Raw genomic sequence first — 22,210 nt, 5'->3', positions numbered from 1 at the left:
AAAAGGGCCCCGCCGCGGCTCGGGCAGAAGGCGGCCGAGGAACTTCCAGGTGAGTCCCCCGTGGAAATGTCCGCCACGCTCAGGCAGAAGGTTCAGAAGTAATAGTGCCTGCGGGCCTTAGCTCCTGCTCCAGCACGGGATGGGCTTGAAGGTTCTTTTGGTGTTCTCTCTCAGGACGAGGTCGTATCTGCACAGCTGTGGTCTGTGTAAAAAAAAAAAAAAAAAACAAACACAGCCCATGCCAGCCAAAAGTGAAAAATTGGCCTTTCTGGCATCGTCCCCTGGGTAAGTCTCCCAGCCTGTGTGGAAGCTTATGTAAAATAAGTCACATTCTCAAGACAACTGGTTTGAAGTCCACCTAAAAGGAGATGGCCTTCAAGCCTGACCAAGGTCAGAGATACCTTGAGCGTATTTTCATTCTGTTTTACATTATCTTCTGCTTGGCCTCATGGAAGAACAAAACAGCAAGCGAACTGAGGTGTTGGCTACAGAGTTCAGGGTTCCCTCTAAGCCCGTTTGCAGTGGCATGGCCACTGAAGGGGTGGTCCTTCCATCTCCCCTTGCCCACCTGCGAGCTCCTGCCCATTCCCTGGTGTCGGCGTTAGGGAGTGTGCCGCCACTCTGAGCCGAGACCAGGCGTTGAGCTGGCTTAGAGCTAGCCCAGCCGAGAAACAGAGGAAATACCAGGCTTTCACCTGCAGCCACGTGAGCATCAGCCCTGGCACAGGGAAGGAGAGGGAGCAGGACATCCCTCCCTGTTGCACTGACTGATGATTTAATGGTGTTAAAATAGTCATAAAACTGGACTCAAAGCCTGTGGCAGCACCTCCTAGGGGAGAGTGGACAACCTCTGGTGAAATGTTTGGGCATTTGCATCTACTTTTTAAAAGATTAAATGTGGATCTGGGGCTGGAAGTGACTGTGGAGATGTAGGACGGGAGAAGGGGAATGAGTGTCTGTGAGGGGGAGCTGGAGAAGGACTTTGCTTATTAGACATGCACAATCTTTTCCTTATTCTAAGACTCAGGTAAAGGTAGCAGACCTTCATGAACTGCAAAGAAACATGTTCTGCAGCTCTATCTTTTTTGTTGTTGTTGTTGCTCCACCCTTCTCACTCTGTGATGTGCAATCCTTGTTTTGACCCAAATTTAAAGCATGTGTGGCTCGATGTCCACATGCTGTCCTTGCACACAAGGTCAACCTAAGAGATTCTCTAATCGCTGGGCTCAGGCAGAGATCCCCTCCTCCAAAGGTGCCCTAAAAATCAGGGAAGTTTAAGGGTAGGACCATAGAGCAGACAGAAGTTAACAAGGTGACTAAGGCAGCTGTAGAAGTCTCATCAGCAAATGACCTGGTAGGTGCCTGATGATGTTGGGGGTAGTAGTCAGTGCTTTGGGGCACAGCAGCTCCCAGTTACTGGAATTCCAGGAGTAAATGAATCTCCCAGTTTGACTGGTCATAGAAATTGACTGGGATATAAAATGTGTATTTGGGGCTGGACATCTGTATTTCCCTGTGAGCCGCATTTACTTTCAGCCCAGAGTTCAGGCCTGTGCAGCTTCTCTGTAGCTACTCAAAGGTCATTTTCCTCACCAAAGGTTAGAATGTCAGGCCACGTCAGAGTCAGACCGCTAATTACATGTTTTCAGTAGAGTAAGACACCTCTGTGTTCTAGTTCAGCTATGGGATTTGTATGCACGCACTAAAGGCAGAATTTATTCCCAAGATATGTGTGCAAGACTTATTAAATGTGAAATAAATATAGTTCTTCTGGATGAAGTCAGCTAGGTCAGTCATCTGGGACATTTATTTACTTCTGTCCAGTTTGCAACAACAGAAATGGTTTGTAAATATCTGCTTACCTTTCTGGATTTGTAAGTGACCGGAACCTCATTTGGAGAATTCTGAGTTTGAATTTTGGGCCAATGACAGATCCTGTGGAAAATGTCAAGGAAATTCTTTCTACATTTTCAAAGTCCTGGTCGAATCCAATTAGCAAAGTGATTTGGTTGTACTGCTGAAAGGCTGCAGCTTCTCTAAAGATAAAGCAGACAACGTGTCAGAGAGTCACCAAGGGAATAGCACCATTTTTAATATATTCAGTGTAATATTAGAAACAGTGCTACAGGAGGAGGATGACTGAACTTACAATTAGTTTCTGATTTACAGGAAATGGATATGGATTCAGGTCTCCATGTGTGAACCTCCTCAGCCACTTTTGTACTCAGTTATTTGGTGTGGGAGTGGGGACACAGAGGTCTGGTGCTGTTTATTCTGGTCCCAAAGCAGAATCCTCACTGTGATTCTGCTTTGAACTTGTGTGGACTAGACCCAAATGATGTTCATACCTGGCTGGCTGTGCAGACCTGAGCACCGAGTCATCCGTGGAGTCTACAGAATAGGTTGGTGTATATAAAAATCTGTAACAATGCTGTATAGCTGAGGTAGCTCTACAAATGGAAGACTGTACCTTGGGGGTATTAAGGCCCCAAACTAAATTGCTGATAGTTCTGTTCTGGCAAATGCAGCAGAAGCATCTGTGAAACAATGAAACCTTGACCACAATTAACAGAGAGTAATCCAGCTTCTCAGGATAGGAAAATAGCAGAGACATGAAGTCTTGCAGGGCTGTGGTTTGATCTCGGTCCTTTTTGACAGAATGGCCAGTCCCGCTTTGAGATGTCTGTGAAAACTGCACCAGTCTTGGGGCAAAAGTAGCAGAGCTGCTTACAAGAACACTGTGGCCACGCAACACATGCTTTATGTAGCTGGTTGTATGGCTATGGTTTAAGGTTTCCCTTATGAAGGTGAAGTGCGCAGATGTGACTGGAAGTGTATCCTGGTTGCAACATTCAAAATGACTGGCCTTGTTTAGAAGCTGTAGGAGGCCTGACAAATAGGACAAGTTTTAACCTGTCAAAGGTGTTTATGATGTGTGTGTGTAGGTGTGCTGCCTGGTGGGCTGTCAAGCACTTGGCAGAGCGGGGTGGTCCTGTTGTGCAGCCCCAGGGAGCTATGCAGATTGCTGCTGTGCAAGAAGATATGGCTGGGAGAATACGCAGTTAGAGACGCTTGGGAGAACTAGTTGAGCAGGACTTGTTTGGCTGAAGTGTGTTTAGATCAATCAGGAATTTGCATGTCCACATAAACATCAGTCATTACTTTGCCTCTCCAAGTGGAATGAATTGATTTGGATGTTACATATTCAGTCCGAGGTTCATCCTCGGACAATTCTCATCATTGTCTTGGGCACCTGGAGCTGGCCTGGAACACTCCCAGAAAAGGGAAGACGGGGGGATGCATTTTTCCTCCTGCTTTAGTGCAAGCCTAGGACAGCCGTACCGCTGGCTGAGATTGTCCACTTCAGTCCTTAAGGTGGCAGAGAAGGGCCCAAACCAAAGTGCTGAGCAGTCAACTGGTGTGCACTCGGGGGAGCCTGTGAAAATTGCATAGTGCCAGGAAAGCCCTAAGGCATGTACACTATCAAGTGTCAGCAGAGAAATTAGAGGAGGAAATCTTACCTCCTCCCAGATGCAGTTGTACCAAGTGATTTGCCAACATTTACAGATGGTCAGATCAGTAAGACTTACGGATTAACTTTAGATTCTGCTTTCTTCCCAGTTTTGTCGGCTAGTACAATGCTGAAGGTGCCTCTTCTGGTGTCTGTGTTCCATGTAATGATATCCACAAAGTAGTGATAAACTGAGGGGGGAGAGAGAGAGTTTTAGACTCTGCACACTCTGCTTTCCAACTCGGCTGTATGCCTGTCAGGGAGCTGAGCTGCAAGTTGGGGATGTCTTTCTCCAGTTGCTTATCTGACACAACCCATTCAGTTTATCTCTAAAAACTATTTCTTTGTCCTTTGCAGAGATTTCTAACAGAAATATTAAGAGATGTCTGGGAAAGCACTACAGCAACAGTTATACAAGTGGCATGCAAGATGGCCTCTCTGTGTGGCTTTCAGCATGCTGCCTTTCACTCCCCGTCTTCCCTGTTCATTTTCGGATTGCCTTTTCTGTCTGCTGTCTGACTCTGATCCCTTTCATTTCTGATCTCAGCATCTATCATTTGTCTTCTCTGTCACAGAGCAGAACCATCTGCTCTTTACTCTGATCTGTAACTCACTGAATTCACTTGCTGACTAGCACTGGACCACAGGCCATAATCCCTGCCTATGGCTTGGTATGGTGGTGGTGATCATGAGGGTGAAACCTTTTTTCACCAGTTCCCCCTTGCCTGGACCCTTTCCCTGTGCCTTTCCCGTTTGTCCAGGGTAGGTTTTTCACCTCTTCAGCTCAGAGCACATCTTTGACTCTCATTGTTCCCACATACCTCTTACTTGCACACAACAGTGGTGTGTTGTTTTGAAACACAATGTGGGAACTACCCTTTCATGTTTCGTTTGCGTGTTCTCAACACATTTCCTAGCACTGTGAGCAAGATGAGCCTGTTCTCGCACATCTCTAGCGAGCAGTTGACTTTCACAGCACCAGGCAGTTTTGCAGCTAAGGAATGTAAGACTGCAGATGGACACAATTCTATCCAGCAGCCACTGGCTTTGTTTCTAAAATGCTGGCTACAATGCCAATAGCAGCTAACCATCTCTGCTTGGCTGTTGCTGAAAGAGGCAATACACAAAGAAAAATCATCTTGGAAATCGTAGTCACTTACTGCAAAACGGCTCTTTGTCCGCTGTATCAAAAAACATACTTGTCACTGGATGGCTCTGTTGCGTTAAATAGCTTTTCCACTTATGGGCATAGTAACCTATAGGTGACAGTTTGAAAACGAAACAGAGAGTTACTGCACAGGTATATAAGCAACTAAGTTGCTGAAAGTAACAAACCAAGTATTTAAGAAATAGTATATTGCTTGCCAGCTGCAAGGTAGTACTGTGACACGTCCTTCCATACTCTGTAGACTTACACCAGGGTTTAGTTTTACATGTGTAACTGAAGCCAACTGAGTGTCTAAATATGACTGGTTACTGTTCAGCGCTTATTTTAAGATTGATCTTTTTCCACATCTGATATCCATGGTCAAGAAGGATTTAATTTTGCAGCGCAGCATGGAAATCATCCCCTTAGCTTTGCAAGTTCTGGAAGTGTTGGGTTTTTTAGCAGCAACGTTTCAGAAATGGCAGCTTGAAGCTGGGCTGTCACATCCAGGCTGGGACACCTCTGTGGGTCAGTTACAAAAAAACAGAATAGCCTTTGTTCACCCTTCTGCCATTCCTTTTAGAGACAAGAGGGGTTTGCGGTGCTGAAAATTTCTTAGAAAAGATTCTGGTTTAGCAAGAACGTGACCCTATCCCTCAAACTCTGCAACTAACAGACTTTAATTCATTGTTTCTGTGACTGTAGTGTAAAGATCCCAAGTCTTGTTTTGGCTTTTCTAGTTCTGGATCCTTTACATGTGTATTTCCGTTCTAGATCATAATGTGATGTGACTGTACAAAGAGCAGGGAAATTTCTCAGCCCTCTTTTGCCTGCAGCAGAGGCTTGTACCTCATCAGAAGCCAAGAAGAGACTATCTCAAAAACCTCAGTGGAAATAACTGGCATGCTTTTGCAAAGCACCGTGTTGTGTTAGTCCTTTAGCAAAACATTTATCACACACCAAGTTAGAGGAATGGTGGGCAGCCCTGTCAGACATATGTATTCAGTATGTATTTACATTCCCTGGATCCTTACCTACGATGGGGCATGGCATAGGCCAAAAAGTTTCACAGCTTGTACATTTGCCATTCCTGTAATTCCTGTAGGAGTCACACGGGTATGCAGTGATATTGCAGCTCTGTTTCAGGGATGACAGGAACAGGAAAACAGACCTCTGGTGGTCACATTTAAAATACTGCAATCCTTAATCATACACAGGGAAGAAATATTTTGTTAGCAATGCTCATGCTCAGGAAAAAAGCATTAATTCACTAGCAAATAAGGACACACCAGCGGACAGTCACTGACCAGTCTGAACACTACGGATTGCACTGGGTGGCACGGGGCTGTGGCTGAACAGAGGAGGGAGAGGCTAGTGCCCGCTTACTGTGTGCGCTCAGCTCTGCCTGTCTACTTTACTTTTCTTCTTGTCTTTTTTGGTTTTAAAAACATATTTGTTTGTTTTGCTAAAACATATTTGTTTGTTTTGCTCCTGCAGTTCCAGAGGATCCAGCTATAGATCCTACTCAGTCTCAGGTGTTCTCCTCTTCTCTCTGAGTTCAGGTCCGACAGCTGGATATTTTTTGCACATGGCCTTCCATTTTGGTGTAAAAAACTCTTTAGAAGGACATAACTAATAAAATGAGTTGTTGCATGAGCAGCAAAATGAGTGAAGCCTTGTTTCCTATGGATTTTTGTTTCAGACTGGTTTCCTATATAGATTCTCTTGGGCCTGATGTGGGTTGAGTTCACATTACTGCCTTTCTTTTTCTTCTTCACCCAGCTTTCACAAAACCAATTCTGCTGCGGGACTGGAAAGGAAAAAAGTTTTCTTGCATTCAAGACCAGGGCTCTATTTGCCAGACTGGCAAGAAAGGTGCATTGGATTCGGTATAACAGCCTACCCCACATTCTCATCTTGAACCTGTTTTCTGAACAGGTTCTTGCCATTGCTAGTGCTTGGGGTTTTGAGTGTTCTAAGTGTTCTAAGTAATTAAAAAAAAAAATCCCATGAGTTTTCTAAACGTAGCACAAAATGAAGGGGCAAATCTACCTGATAACTTTTGGCATGGAAAATCAATCCTATTTGCATTTGTGACAGAGAGCAGAAGGATCACATCTGACTCATGTCTGCCTGGTACACATCAGCTAAGCTCTTGTTACATCAGTGTGCCACATCAGTGCTGGGAAGAGACTGCTGTCATGGCTTTCCCAGAATATGTTTTTCATGTATGTTCTAAGCAGTGATGATGTTTCTCTGGCCTTCTCCTCTTTTCTGTTTGGAATAATTTTGTCAGTGTTTGTGTAATTCAAGGCAGAATTAATTACCAGAAAATATTGTCAGTGGACAGCCAGGCTGGTCGGTCCCGCCGTTGGGGTAGAAGTCTATGTGGCCTAGTGCTTCTGTGTAACCTAGTCCTGACAAAAGGAAATATTGGGGGTGAGGGGAGGGAATATTAAATCGTAAAAGGCAGAAGAAGGAAACATAATAACTAAATTGAAAAAGTAATTGTTACTTAGCTCTAGGATGCCTGCCTGTGCAGGAATATTAATGTCATTCATCTCTAGGCAGCAGGCCAACTGGTTGTGACCCAGCTGTGTCATTTTAGCAATGGTATCAAATACCTAAAATAAGTCTGTGTGTGTGACAGTACAAAATTTGGCTTTTTGTGTCGCTGCCTGCGGGAGAGGGAAAGGCGTGTGAAACACTGGGTGTTGCTGTGCTGCTGAAGTCTGAGTTCTTGGTGGGACTGTGAGAAGACAAGAGGCAGCGATGAGGTGGGAAAGCCAAGCACTGGGGGTAGGGTGCCAGTGGGAGCAGAGCGGAGGGTTTGCATCAGTCTGCTGGCCTGGCTGGGGGACGTGAAGCCGTGCTGTGCACTGGCTGGGAAAGGAGAAGGCCAAGGGAGATGTCAGATTTGCCCCAGAGGAAGGTTTAGCCCACGGGAGGTGGTATGAAGACTGGAAGCATCACGCAGGGAGCCACGGGGTTGGGGATAACTGATCTGCTGTGCATTGACTAGCTTTTGAGATGCTGCACCTTGGTGGCAGCCTGACCCCACAGTGTGACGTTACTGTGGAACTGCTCCGGCAGGACTGTGTGCTGCGGTAGCAACAGGGCACTCCTGCATCAGTGCCTACATCCTTGTACTTCATGGGTCACCAGGCTATTATTGCTATAAAACAGCAGCGTGTTTTGAAATGCAAATAAAATAGCAGCTCCCAAGTGAGCGCTGAGCACAGTGGGGGCAACACAGCACCATGGAACCCTTCACAGCACCAGTGAAGGAGACTGCTGTTCTCCTGGGCCAAAGGAGCAAGGATCCCCCAGCACTGCTGCCTACCAGAGCCCCCACTCTTCCATCAGTCTCTAGGTTTCTTCATAATGGTAAAAGAGGAGAAATGTCACCTACCATCGGTGTCCGAATGAATGACATCAACAAACTGTGCGTCTGTAGGATCCAGCCTCTCACTAGGTGGCTTTCCTCTGTACAAGGGGCCTGCTGGGTCAAGGCCTGCAACACAGATCCATGCGTTTGGCATCACTTCAGTGCTGTGCAGCTCACTCCACTCATGGTGGACAGCTAGCCTTGAAGCTAAAGGACTGATGGGAGGAAGGGCTTACCTGTGATTCTTCCAAGTGTACCATCAAACATCTGTCCCACAAAGCCAGAGATGTGTGCTCCCAGGCTCACTCCTATCATGTGCAAGGAGTCAAGTGATGCTCCATCAACCTGAGATTTAAAAGTACTCGTGATCACAGATTTTAGGTACAGGAAAGGCATAAAAATACCAGGAGGAGGAACGTAAATGCATCTCCCTACTTTTCCCCTTATGTGTTCCACTCTGTGTAAATATTTGGTAGACCCTTTGGTAGACCCACAGTACAACCAGCACTCATGTTTGAGGCTCGTATCTAAGAGCTGTGATGAGAACAGTTCAGGCAATGGTTATATTTTCCTGGGGCAGTGACTATAGGTGTGGGTAGGAATAAGTATTCATGGGCCCTGTGAATACAACTCCAGTTGCTCACATGTGGTTCCTGCAAGGCATTAGCAGACACAGTGATCCTCATGCTCTAGCATCATCATTGCCTGTGCCTGTGCAACAGCTTAGAGGAGCTGCAAACTGTAGCTGATCCTCACAAGCTGACTTTTGGACATCCAGCAAGTGGAAATAGAGTTTCTGTGTATGGGAAAACATATCTGTAGAGTTTTGTATGCAGAAATGTAGAGACTTAGAGTGTAAACTGAGTATTGCAATAAAATTCTGTTGTACCAAGTCCAAGGGCAGAATTTGACACTGCAGTATAGCTGCACTTCCAAAAATGAATGCGTTCCTTTTTAGGAGTTCCTTTTTTCCATACATCCTGCTGTGTTTAAACAGTTCCTTTGTGCCCTTTACATACTGCACGTTAATGACTATATCCTAGTGTGCACGTTCAACTTACCAACATTTCATCAATAAGTTTCTTCAGAATCTCAGCAACTTTCTTGCAGTTTCTGGAAGCATTACTGTAAATGAGAGTTGTTGCCCCCTGGTTCCAGTCCACAAGGATGACGTTCATGTCTTCTACAGTAAGCAGGAGATCTACCAACTCAGGCATCCAGACTGGGGCAGAGCCTGTGAGTCGGTATCCGTGGATGATGAAGGTAGTTTTCTTGGTCACATCTAGATACTTGGAAGCTGTTGAATCGAGCTCTTCAGCACAGTTTGGGTTCTGTCTGGTGTAGAGCAGCAGCTTCACTTTCAGGTCTGTCCCTATTAAAGCGTTGCCGAAGCTGAGAGCTGTGAATGCAGGGCATGTCTCCCCAGGGTCTGAAAAGAGCACAGTGTGGCAATCCTGAGGTTAGTACCAATGCGTTTGCTTTGACCTTGTCTACCTGCCAGCCCTGCCCAGGCACAGGTACATAACGTTGTGAGCTGTCTGAGCCGGGGCTGCTCCTTTCCTTTCCCATCATGTTCATGACTGGAGTTACCCTGAAACTTAGGTTTTCTTGCCGTGTTAGAACAAAGACAGCAAATGTACCTTTGCGGAGCAGCATTCCCTGAAACAGCACAGTCCTGCTTCCACTAGCAGCTGGGAGGTGGCATGGACTTTCTCCAAAAATCCCACTAGTGTGAGGAAAGTATTAGAGACTGACAACTAGGATGATCGCTGTATTGGTTTGAGAGTACATGCAGATGTTCTGGACAGGTTCTAGGGTAAAGAGATACCCTCATGGTTTGCTAGTAACTCCAGTCTGAAGCTGACAAGCTGCAGAGGTTCTTGCTGTTGTGAGGGTCAGCTCAGTGCTTCATTTGTATTTGCAGATGCAGCCTGCTATTTCAGACTGCAAAATGGGACACCCTTTGACTGCATGAGATACATTACTGATATGGCTTTATACACAGCTGAAGAGTAACTGAATTTTATGTAAGTGCTGCTTTATGGGGCAGTCTCTGCCATTTGAAAGCCTGTCTTTGTTCCTTGCTTTTCCAGCAGAACACCAGCTGAGCCTTCAGAATCCAATACAATCTCCAACAGGCCACTGGCAGGGAATGGAATAACTGTCTCCAGACACTGCTTATGAAGGCCCTCCCGGGTTTTGTAGCCTCTTGCTGGCTCACAATCTTTTTTCCTCAAATCCCCTTAATCTTATTGAAGAACCTTGTGGGAGAGAGTGTCTCTCTCACACATACGCCCTGGGCTGCAATAATTGTTCAGGCTGCAGTTGCTAGAGAAATCTTCCTGATCTTTGCTGCTTAAAGGGCTGTGCAGTAGGTAGAATGGTTTAGAAAACCTGCAGCTACTGTAAGCTAATTGTGCTTTAGCACATCTCCAATACTCTGCATTTTAATTTCTAAATGATGAAACTCTCACAGTTTCTGTGAGCAACTTTCCCTTTTCTCCTCCTATGGAAATCCGGAGCATGAGAGTGAAATAAATGCTGTGTGCCCAGCACATAAAATGATCTGCTCAGTTGCCACAGCTCTGCTAATTACTTTGTAGAAGCCCCAGGAGCTCCAGAAATAAAAGTTAATAGGCTAAAAGGATGTTGCAGTTAAGTCCGACTGGATATTTTAAATTGCTACCATAAATTCAGAAATAAATTTTAACATTTGAAATCCAGGGAGTCCTTCCTGTATAAAGCCTATGATAAAATATGAATAGCATGACAGGAGTGGTGGAAAATGAGCCCTCAGGCAGGCCCAATGAACATCAGTTGAAAGCAGTGGCCTTTGAATAGAGGGTGTTCTGCCCCGTAATGCTTCAGTCAGGGCTCCCAGGGGCAGTGTGACTCTGGGCCCTGCTTGCAAGAGTAAAGGTCACCTGGGTGGCTGTCTCCTGACCAGCTTGCTCTCACCTCCTTCTTACAGTGCCAAGATGTTCCAGAGAAACAGCAGCGAGAGTTCTCCTATGACACTGCTCATGTGGAGATCTCAAGGTAACAAGCGGAGAAAAGTTAGCATTTTTTTGCTGGTATACACCAGCGTACACAGTGATACTCAATGACTGTCCTCTAGGTGCTACTGCAACATAAAAAAATACAACTATATTTAATTTTTACTAATAACTCGAAATTTTTTTAGTTATTGTAAAGTATTATTATATAGTATTGTTAATCATCTTTACCGCCACTGAAGCTGTAATAACTCAGGCAGAAATGCCAGGCAAGAATTACTTCTATATGGTGCAAGTCTGCACTGATTGCTTAATTTGTTTCTGTATCTTCTGCATTGTGCTGAGACTTGCCCAGAGGAGCACTATGTTTGTCACCAGAACAGCCCAAACCTTTCAGTAAAGGAGAGCTTTTAAAAGAGCTGATCACCATTTGCTAGTACCTAACAGAGGAACTGTTTAAAAAGCGTTGTTATAGCTGCACCAAGTCTGTTAGATTTGTTCTATTTTGATTAACAAAATCAAATCAGTGCTAATAGCAGGGGGAAAACCTGCCAGCTTCTCTTCTGGCAGGCTGGTGCATATCCCAGACTCATCCACCATGTGTTACAAAAGCTGACACATGAGGACAGCCAGTTATCCTGGCTTTGCTCTTCATTCTGGTAAGCACAGTGAATCCTACCCCAATGGCTGGAAGTGTCTTTGAAACTCCAACAAGATTTCTCTGATGGGGCAAGAGGCTTATTGAGATTAACTCTGCAAGCAAATAAGCGAGGTGGAAACTCACAGCCTAGCACTGTACTTAACCTGTGTCCAACAGACCACTTCCCTCCAGGAAAGGTGAATAAATGTGGCAATTAACCCAGTGTCCCATTAACTTGCTCCCACCCCTGTCTTGGCCATTAGCTTGCTGAACAGTCTGGGGCCGTTCACTTTTCTCCCTCTGCTCAGTTTCCTGATGTGTAAAATAGGACGGCAAACAGCAGTTTCCCAGGCAAGGTTCTCTGACATCTTGGCACCTGTAGCAGGGGACATACCAATCTGTTTCCTACATGGGTGCTGGACATCTTTTGTCTTGAGCTTGAGATCAGCCTCTGAGGTGCTATTGCAGCAGGAGCAGCATTTTCAGAATAACTTGGTTCCAAAGTTACATATATATATGTGTGTGTGTATATATATTCATTCTGAAGTTATATACTCCCAGGTGGGAGTGTTGTGGTCATGAGAATGATCCCAGGCAGACTCCATGGTATTTACTGTAATCAGTGCTACTTAAGGCCTGCATTCCCCTGGTCTCTCTCATTCCTTTCTTGGAGACAGTGTTTGGAGGCTTTTTCTTCCTGGATATTCATCCTATAGACAGGCAGGGTTTGCAGTAGTTGCATTTTGGGGCTGTGATCTTGAGGCTGTCATGCTGAACTTTTTAACTCTGCCAGTCTGTTCTCTTGCAAAGTGTAGTTCCAACAGATTTTCACTTCAGTGGGTCAGTGGTCAGTTGGTCAGATTTGTAGTTGTCCTAGCTGTGGCCATTGGGAGACTCTTGCCACGCAGAGCCCATAAAAGGGGCTGCTCACCCAGTCAACACCTTGTGTGGACCTCAGATAAGCATGTTGCTGTTTCTGTGTGTCTGCAGTTTCACCGACACTCAAAACACTGTCACATTGCCTGGGCGTTTTAGGGTGTTTCAACAGACTGGTCTTATGCATTAAGAATGAGTCTTCAGCTTTAAGCACACTTCACTACCATACAGCAAATCTCAGTAGTATTAGTGAATGTTTCCATCACTTTTCCACAGAGAGAGTGTGCCCTCTACCTCTTTAACTGGTCTTCAGTATCTCACTGGGCTTCCTTGGTGCCCTTTCACACAATTCTCTTTTTCCACTTCTTATGACTACATTTCCTACAGCATATTTAACAAATTAATCAAAATGCGACCCCAAGATTACTCCAGAGAACCTTATGAAATACAAGTTAGTATTTATACTACTACTGTGGTTTTTTTAATCCTGTTTGTTTTCCCTACAAGGCAGAGAGCTATAACTTGACTTGCTCCCATGTGTATGCTAACACAAGGCAGTACATTTGTTTATTGTTACACAGGTTGATTCTTCATAGGGCTGTGAGGCTATCAAATGAAGCTTATTGCTCATAAATGGTAATTCATCGTTCGCGTCTGTCATATAAGACACTGCTGAAAAGAAATCATTCTTCTCTGAAGATTTCGAATGACATTTTCAGTGTCGATGGATAGTACTTATATAAGAGAAATGTTTGCAAAGTGAAGAAAAGATAATAAAAATGACTTCTGGTTTTGCATTTGGAACTCTTAGAGCTGACTATATTCATGTAACCAGTGTAATTTGCTTTGCCAAAATAAATAATGCTAGTGAAAAACCCTACGCAGTAACTATAAGGCAGAGGGTAGATATATTCACGTTTCTGCAAAGCACAGAAAGTGTGTTACATTTGACAAAAACATTCAAAACAAATGGTTGATTTCTTACCTGTTTTCACCCCATACAAAAGGTAGACGAACACGACACACAGCCGCAGCATATGGACTTCCACATGGAACTTCTACAGGTAAAAGATTTTAAGGTTCCCACAATTTCTTTGGCATGTGTTTGCTGTCTCTGACAAGAGTTTGCTCTCTTTTTCTGCCAGTAACAGTAGGTGTGGTGAAAGGAGGAAGTTAGCTAAGAAATGAAGACCAGTCTTCAGTTATACAACTAAAGCTTCTTCTTAAAAAGGTGGGGCACCTTCTATTCTACTAGGTTTCCTTATTTTAAATATAGCTTGCCCTGGGGAATGACTAATCAAAGACACAAATGGTTTGGTATCACGCTGTAAGCAGCAATTTGACTACACGTGTTGAAACTAATGAATTTTTTGCACGTCTGTTTGTCTTTTACAAAGAATGTCAAAAGGCAGCAAAGAACGTAGGTGTCACTGCAAGTCTGATAAGCATCTGGGCAGGGCCAGCACTTGGTTTCACAGGGCCTTACCTATTGGTAGCGTTCATGACAATCCCTACTCTCCCATGTCCCTTCAGCGCTCCTGAGAACTGTGGTCCAGCATCCCTTCTAACCTGATGACCCTTGTCATCTCAGGCAGGAAGTGGATGCACAAATGCTATGTTGTTGCAAAGGGAATGTAACAGTTCCAGTCAATCTGGGTCTCCATCGGGCTGCCAAGCAACTGCTGTTTTAGATGAGACTCATACATCTGGCATCCCCTCCACATTTTATTGCAGCCCTGCTGGAAACTCATGAATCCAGCTGTAATTCAAGTAAAAAGGCTTTTTTTTTTTTTCCCTGCTAGACAGGAGGAAGAAGATGGCAGATGCAAAGACAACTGTGAGGGGCTGGAAAGGAAGTCTGAAATTGGAGCTGGAAGATCTAGTGGCAAAATTGGAAAGATGAGGGTGATGGGAAGGTTGTAAAGGGGTGAGAGAGGGGAGGGGAAAAGACAACAGGGATGGCTGCTGGATAGAAGCTGTGTCATAGCTTTGCCTAATGTTTTCTTAGCAAATTCCCTAACATAGGTCAGGGAAAGGGAACATGGGGAGGATCAGAAACACCTCATTAAGTACAGGCTCTGTTTTTTCCCCTAGGTGATGATCCAGTGAGGAGCTGAACTATTACAGCTCCCAGCTGCATAGCTGTTTCTCTGGTCCATACTGTACATATTAAGCTTTTCGACTGTGCTACTTCTTGGGTTAATCCTTAACTCTTGCCTGCTGGCTGTGTGCAGCTCCTTCTTGTTCAGACAAGTGCGTGCTGCTTGTCTGGTGTGGGCAGGGCTTACACCTCAGACAGAGGAGTGCACCCAGCAACACACCTGTTTTTTTTTTCGCAAGCACCTTGAGCTCTCCATCCTCATGCAGCTCAGCAATCACAGTCTCACAGGACATGTGCCGCGCTGTGATTCCATTCAGTAATCACACAGGCAAAAGTTGGGGTTTGTTATTTTGAAGAGGATAAGCATTGAGAAAAAACACCAAAAATCTTCTGTGGAGCCTGGAAGCCGCAAGCTCCAGGAAAGTGCTTTTTCTGATGCACTGGGAAAAGAAAATAATTTGAAACATTGTTTTCCTTCCAGTTCCTTTCTCACCTCTACCAGTAATCCTAAACTCTGTCAAAATATTTTCTCCTTAGCAAGTTCTGCCAATGGTGCAAAGGAATCGGTCCAACAGTGAAACATGCAAGATGAACAGAAGGCTTTTACCTATTGCAAAAGACATTTGAGAATCAGAGATAAAATGAGATAAAGAAATCCAAAGGGCCTTGCCTTTCTTCTCAGCATAAAAAGAAGTAACAGTTTATTGCCTGAAGCTAAGCACTGCTTGTTTCTTTTCCCCATCACTTTCCTCAGATTTCCATTTCCCATCTGAGACAGCTCATCCAAGCAGCTATCAGTTCAACAGGTGGTACACGGGGACTGTCAGGCTCATCCTTGTAACTTTCAATCACCCGTGGAAAGAATGATTTTGAGTAACCACCATTTTACCATAAATTAGACTGTCTGTTTATGGTATGTGTATTGGCAAACATACCCAGGATTTCGGCACTGGAAATGTCCACTGCCACCACTGAATCCTGAGATGAGGCATTCAAATAACCCCCTGTGTTTACAGATTACTTCCAGCTCTTAAATCCTGTTGATGAATCTTTTGTGCCTGCCTCGCACAACCTTCCTCAGCCACACACTAGTTAAACAATTGACTTAGGGTTACTTGATTTATGTATATTGAACTCTAACCACAGAAAACACGGGAATACTTCTTGGGACATAAGCCTTCAGGGTCAGAAATGATCCCATCATAAGCTTTGAAATCAATAACAACTTGAGACAGTAAAAAATAGTTCTTTTATCACAGGTAGAAAACATTTAAGATCAGAATTGGTACCAATTTAAGAACAATTTAACAGAAGGTATGAAATAATTTTCCCCAAGAGAAACATTCTGATATTAGCTCTGAGGTGTCAGATAGCCATTGTTATTTCACATTCATTATACTGCATTTGGTCACTGGGAGTAGAACCATTGTTTGAATCCAGGCCTTTTTCAGAAAAGTTGTTTTCTCCTTAGAGAAGCTTATGACAACGATGGTCAGCTGAAAAATATTTTTTATATTGCATTCATGCATCCACTGCATGAGATCTCACTGATTCACTAGTTTCCCGTGGGCGGAACATTTTCATGGAGATACTGGAGAGCCAAATCTGACCACTTCATTTCTTGCTCTTTAACAGACTCGGTTGTGCCACCATTGTCTTGCTCTGGTTCAGGAAGCTCATTCTGAGAACAAAACAGAGGTACAATGCATTCCACACATAATAGGCTACCTGAAAGGAGCAGGTCACTAAGACTTCATATGGATAAATACAAAAAACCACAAAGGAGACCAGAGGGTGCATCTGTACAATATGTATCATACATACTGATCCACTTAAAAATATTACTAAGCCCTGTTATGAACAGTCTTCTTTTCACATGAATATGGTGCTTAATCTGAAAGGTAAATTGGTTTTCCAGGACCCTGGGGCCTTGCTATACACTCAGACTGCACACGCAGTGAAGACAGAGAATATATAGCAAAAGCAAAATAAGTAAATAATAGTACGGTGCAATTATTCCATGGCTTGTTTGCAATGTGTTTCTTTTGCTGTTGCCAAGAGTACAGACACTGCATTTATTATAGCTGTTATTAAGACAACTGGTTGGGTAACATGTTACTTTCCTATGGCAGGTGAGAAATCCTTCCTCCTTCTACATGCTGAACTCAGGCGTGGCTGTGCTCTATCAACAGCAGAAGTCCGAAACCCCTACCAGGTGCAACACAGAGCTGCTCATTGCACAGTAAGGAGGAAGTATAGTTTAACTGGGATTTAATTTTCTCTCCTTAGATTATTTGTTTTCTGTATTGCTGCATTGGTGCAGTCGCACAGCGTGCGCGTTATTCTGCCAGGTATCATTTGGGCAAGAATTCTGAGTTCTAGATCTCTGGAAATCCCAGCATGAGCTGAGCTAAATGTTTCAGTTTTGAAAACAGCGTATGATTCGAGCCCATTTGAGTTCATGGGAATCTCTCGAGTGAGCACTGGATCAGATGCTCAGGACAGGCTCAAATACCACTGTACAGCCATTCCGGTTGCTCCTTTACAGTCCCACTGAATAAGCCTCCTGTGAATTTGTGCTGTTTTTTCTATGTGATCAGAGCCAATCCCATCTCTGGGGACCTTTATATCCACAGCCAGGCCTTTCTTTCTTTTGTTAGTTGGGTGAGGCTTCCTGCTCTGAGGCTGCCATCTGTATGTGACTGCAAGTAGCTCAAGAGATGGCTGTAAGGAAAGAAACAGTAATGTTGCTTGTCTTGACTCAGGGTAAAGGCAAATGTCAGCAAGGAAGTAGTTTATAATATTTGACCTGCCTAATAAAGGTTATCTCAAACAAAGTGGGGTTTAGGCTCTCATATCAAAGGATCACAGTTCTGCAAGATCATTCCCTCAACCCCAAATCTTGGCAGGAAAACTTGTGTGCCATATATATGGATTTTGGAGGTGTGTAGCTGCTCCTTGCCCTCTCTGAAAATACAGTGGTGTGAGGGATAAAGCTTGAGCCACGTCACTCGCAATTTGGAAACGTCTCTGTGCTAAAAGAAACCAGCAGCCTATCAGTCCCCACGATCTTAGCACGACTGCTTTGTCAGTGCTAGCCAGGGTAAAGCTTGCGTACCAGAGAGAACAAGGAAAGGGAAAATCCTCAGATACCTCTCACTTCCCTGCTAGTTTCAAAATGGCTAAGGCAGGCGTCAGTGTGGGAGATCTGAAGCTTCAGCTCTGGACTTGGCGGGTGGCTTTTCCCCAGCGGCACCTCTCTGGCCTCTTGGCTGTACAACAAGCTGTACAGTGGATGGAAAGATAGCTGCCACGCGTTGGACGCAGCGCTACAAGCTAAAGTCCCACTGCAGATGCCAGTTCACTACTATCCTTGAACTGGCAACAGTGTATTCAGAAAAGACTGATTAGGAAGACATTTGAAAAAATTTCAGCTTCTTTTAAGGGAATTTCAGAAAGTGGAAATAACGTGTCACCAAGACTGCAACTGTCAGCATAAGACTGATGCTCTCTGTTCTACAAATTAACTGGGAAGCCACTCAAACACTAATAACATGAAGGGAAAGCACAGACGATTATACTTCTCCCTGATGCCAAACCCAGAACTGGGTGATGGGAAGGACACTCCAGTTCCGAGGAGATTTGGCAACTGGTCAGGGGAATGGGGAGAGAAACATCTGCATCAGGATGCACGCAGGAATGACTGGCCTATAGGAGAGAAAAAGAGCGAGTCAGCTCCATCCCGGGAACCTTTAGTACACATGAACTGCACTACAAGCAATACAGGCTCTGCTGTTTTGTGGAAGGGGCTGTGATAAACACACCGGTCTTAACTCAGATTGATAAATAGCAATTCACCTACCAGAGGGATAGCCACATCCTCGTACGGCAATTTATCTTCCCTCCATGCATCATCGATCAAATCCAGGATCCTGCCATCCCTTTGCACTTCGCTGTCCATCCTCGTAGCAGGCAAGTACAGCTAAATCTGTGACACAAAGCAGATGCTGTTTCTCACATCTGTCTCCCCAAACATGTGGCTGGTGTTTGGACTACAGGCTTGCTCCAGTTTTGATCCAATTTCTATTAATCTAAAACTTTTATGAAAACCCTTGATTTTCCTAATCCACTCAAAAAGGGAGAACTACTTCACCTGAAAAGAACACTACCAAGCAGAATTGCAGATTGATGAATATATAAAACTACCCTGTTATTATTAATTGCAGACATGTACGTGTGTTTATAGCTACTGACCTTTAGAAGTCTAGATGAGCTTGTGACCCACGGCTCCTCCGTCCCCTCCAACTCTGCCCAGCCCCGTTGCTGGTTGTTTGCTGCCTACGGGATCTCGGTACCGGATGGGTGCTGCACCGTGCCCGCACCGGCCTCAGAGAGAGCCAGAACCAAACACTGAACACCCCGCAAAGAGCTGCCAAACCCCGAAGCCCAGGAAACCGGTAACACAGCAGAAAAGCAAGGCCTGCCTGCCACCCTCAAGCCGCGACACCCATTGCAAGGGGTCGGTTTGGTGAGCACGGCCCTCCTTGACGCCTCCCCTCGGAGCTCACCCCAGCGGGACGGCAGCCCGGGCTGGAGACAACCAAACCGGGCTCGGGGCTCTCGGCAGGCCGCAGTAACCGGCTGGCCACGCCTGACTACTGAGCTGCGCCTTCAACGCGCCTCGCCTTTACCCCCAGAGGCGTGGGGCGCAGGCCAGCGGCGAACGGACCCAAGCGCATCCCAGCCCCGGTAACGGAACAAACGCGGCCCCCGGTCCCTCCCAGTGCCCCCTGCTCGCGCCCTACCCTGCCCATCTCCGGGAGGCGGCCTCGGCGCCGGCAGTGCGCAGGCGCAATCCCCGCGCAGGCGCAGCGGACGCCCGCCGCGGCGGCACCGGCGTTGTTCCGTCCGTAGGTTGGCGACGGTGGGGGGTGGACGGGTGGAACAACCGACCGACCGACCGATCGATCGGTGGCGGGGGTGTTTGCGGGGAGGCCAGCCAAGCCCGGCCCGGCCTGGCTTCGCTTGCTGCCGGCCGGGGCGCTACCCACCGTCGGTAACGGCCGACCGGGGCGGCGCGGGGAGCCCGGAGCGCAGACCGGCCCCGGTAGGGGCGGAATTGGGGGCTTCTCCCCAGGCAGCGGGGCTGGGGGCCGACACGCCGCCCTTCGGGGGATGCTGAGGGGGCCCCCGGGGCACGCCTGGCCCCGGCGGAGCTCCCGCTGCTTCCCGGTGTTGCTCAGTCGGAGGTGCGTTCCCGGCGGCTGGGGGCCTGTTTGCCGATAGTTTGGGGAGCTCTTGCTGCAGTGAGGGTCCCGCTTTTCTGCTCGTTGTAAGCTTGTTTCCAGCAGCACTTGAAATTTACATCCTGCTGTGGGTTTTCATGCTAAATAATCCTAGCCGTTTCTCATGGGCAGTGTTCCTAAATCCTGCATGTTGTCAAATTTTCTCCACTTGACTTATCGGCTTCAGTTGTGATGCAAAACCTTGTTGATTTTTAAATGTTTTATCTCTTAAAAAAAATACTTCATTTTTCTTCAATTTCAGAAGCAGCAGGCCAGCTCTGGTTGCTTCAGCTGTAGTCAATGGCAGAGATTGTTTCTTGTTGTTGTGCCCCTATGGATCTTTACTCATTGCCTGTAACTTGCACATTATGAGTTGCAAGCTTGATAGGCTAAAATATAATACTAAGTCAACAAACCTGGTGTAGCATCAATAGAGGTGTCTGAAGGCTCTTCCCCCAAACTGGGGTAAGCTGGCAAGGATGCAAAGCTGGCAGTCAGGCGTCTTACCTTGGGGGCCCTGCATAAAGCCTAACAGAAGCAGGATTAGATGCTGTCTGGCTCCTCATGGCACTAGACCCTTCAGCGTTGAACTGATCCCAACTTCTCATGGAAGGAGCTGCTGATAAAAAGCCTGGATTGCTCTTGGGGTTTTCTGTGTGAACTGTAGCAGCTGTTCTCTGTGGTGGACAATGAAATCTCTCTGCTACCCACTGAAAATCAATTCTGTGAGTGTGATTAGAATGAAACAGAAGAGCTGCTACTGTCCGCTCTTGCCACCTAGAGAACTCTCAGAGTGCTGTCAGCAGCTCTGGGGATTTGCTCATCTGCTCTCCTCAGCAACTCTGCCATCAACACTACAACAAAGATGTTCTGCATACTGATTGAATTTTGTTAAGCACAGCCAGGACCAAAGAGAAACAAAACACTGTATCAGAATAGGGACAGGATTTCCGCTCCCCCCCCCCCCCCCCCCCCCCCAGTGAAATACACATTTTTTGTATGTGCATGGTTTAAAATAGAGCTGAATTCCCAAGGACAGGCTTTAATCTCTGGATGGAGTTTTAAAATGCTGTAGGAGTGGGATAGAAGCTCTGATGGAAGTGAAAGAGGGCAAAGCTGAGTCTGCGTTTCTGAGAGTCTAGCTTTCTGTGACCTGCTCCCCCTTCTGTTGATTGCTTAATGCCATAGTAATCTTTGAGGAAAAGTGTTGTGAGGAGCCCTCTCTAAATACTTGTGAAAGTGTATAGATATTTTGGAAACAGAAGATTGTGTAAATACCTGCAAAGAGTGAAACTGACACGTAGTTTTGTATCCTCAGAATGAGTTTAACCATTTTTCTGTGAGAGCGCCACAGTTTCATGGAAGAGGCACTGAAATAAATTCTAGCCTTGTGGGTGTGGTTCCATGGTAACTTTCTCTTTTTTTTTTCCATTCACTATTTTTGCTTTTAATGTAAACCTTTCTTGCTTCACAAATACATGAAACTTCTATGTGTGTGCATACATACATGCGTTCATGACTTGATGCCGTTTTTAACTAAGACAATGTACTGCTGCTACTGTAAACCTTTGCAACGTGTTTTCATAGCTTAAGGCACCAGAAGAGTTTTTAAAGTTAGTTCTATCTTAAAAGAAAATTCTCACAACGACATGAACAAGCAATGTGTCTTGAATGCAGTTGTAAACTGTGTAGTCTGTTTAACCTAGGCTGTAACAGAGACCTGGGAGAGACCTGATTTATGGATAGATTCTTACTGCTGCTTGATACAGGGTGCTTATGTTTTTTTTCCTCTGAAGTGACAGATACCTCTGTCAGAGGTGGATCTTGGGCTGTCCTGTTTGGAAGTCCCCGATTGTCACTGCTGTTCCACAGTTTGGTGCACACAGGAGCCAGGGGATCTGCTACTCCCAGTGTGTTGAGTTCGCCCCTTTGCTGAAGTGCAGATTCTCTTTCACTAGTGCTGCTGTTTGAGTTATTCCATTCATTAGATCCCATGATTATATCACTGCAATTTGGTAGTGCTGAATAGTTGCATTGGGGCTTTTTTCTTTTTTTTTTTTTTCTGTGGTAGTAAAATCTGTTTTCCTTTATTTTGCAGATATTTGGCTTGTAAGTTCATGAAGGTGATCACTGTTCTCCTCACCTGTAATTGTGCGCTAATTGTAATTTTTTTAACTTCTTTCCTCAGTAGACTTCTTGTTCTGCAGTTGGATGGAGAAGTAGCCTTGTTTGTACATTGCTATGGGTGACCGCTGCTTTTGTGTAC

The 22,210-nt window shown here is 45.5% G+C and overlaps 2 protein-coding genes across 4 annotated transcripts; both read right to left on the bottom strand.

Annotated features, from left to right (window-relative positions):
* Window positions 1-91: 91 nt before the first annotated feature.
* LOC309685411 (lipase member H-like) lies at window positions 92-13,595 on the bottom strand (the record flags this gene model as incomplete). The annotated part of the gene is made up of 10 exons (XM_082501177.1): window positions 92-202; window positions 1,863-2,036; window positions 3,591-3,702; window positions 4,672-4,767; window positions 5,693-5,860; window positions 6,986-7,075; window positions 8,071-8,172; window positions 8,283-8,391; window positions 9,108-9,475; window positions 13,544-13,595. 10 exons carry the CDS (start codon window positions 13,593-13,595, stop codon window positions 118-120), a joined length of 1,356 nt encoding a protein of 451 aa, XP_082357303.1. The 3' UTR covers window positions 92-117.
* Window positions 13,596-15,889: 2,294 nt separating this feature from the next.
* On the bottom strand, window positions 15,890-19,493 carry LOC309685408 (anaphase-promoting complex subunit 13). Of its 3 annotated transcripts, XM_082501173.1 has the most exons (4): window positions 19,465-19,493; window positions 18,914-19,045; window positions 18,522-18,647; window positions 15,890-16,340 (listed from the first exon to the last, which is right to left on the bottom strand). In XM_082501173.1, exons 3-4 carry the CDS (start codon window positions 18,618-18,620, stop codon window positions 16,215-16,217), a joined length of 225 nt encoding a protein of 74 aa, XP_082357299.1. In that variant the 5' UTR covers window positions 18,621-18,647; window positions 18,914-19,045; window positions 19,465-19,493; the 3' UTR covers window positions 15,890-16,214. The 3 variants fall into 3 exon arrangements, with proteins under 3 accessions (XP_082357299.1, XP_082357301.1, XP_082357300.1); XM_082501175.1 differs by lacking the exon at window positions 18,914-19,045 and having other exon boundaries at window positions 19,465-19,490; XM_082501174.1 differs by lacking the exon at window positions 19,465-19,493 and having other exon boundaries at window positions 18,914-19,443.
* Between the last annotated feature and the right edge of the window lie 2,717 nt (window positions 19,494-22,210).

The sequence above is a fragment of the Vanellus vanellus genome, assembly GCF_965231255.1.
Source record: "Vanellus vanellus genome assembly, contig: HAP1_SCAFFOLD_1645, whole genome shotgun sequence".
Lineage (NCBI taxonomy): Eukaryota > Metazoa > Chordata > Aves > Charadriiformes > Charadriidae > Vanellus > Vanellus vanellus.
This window is presented reverse-complemented; position numbering and strand designations above follow the sequence as displayed.

Bases quoted from the DNA above. Each gene is read 5' to 3' on its own strand.
- LOC309685408 (XM_082501173.1), bottom strand. From the start codon at position 18,620: ATGGACAGCGAAGTGCAAAGGGATGGCAGGATCCTGGATTTGATCGAT. The intron at 16,341-18,521 runs GTAGGTGAATTG...TTTTGTTCTCAG, and splicing joins AGGATGTGGCTATCCCTCTG to AATGAGCTTCCTGAACCAGA.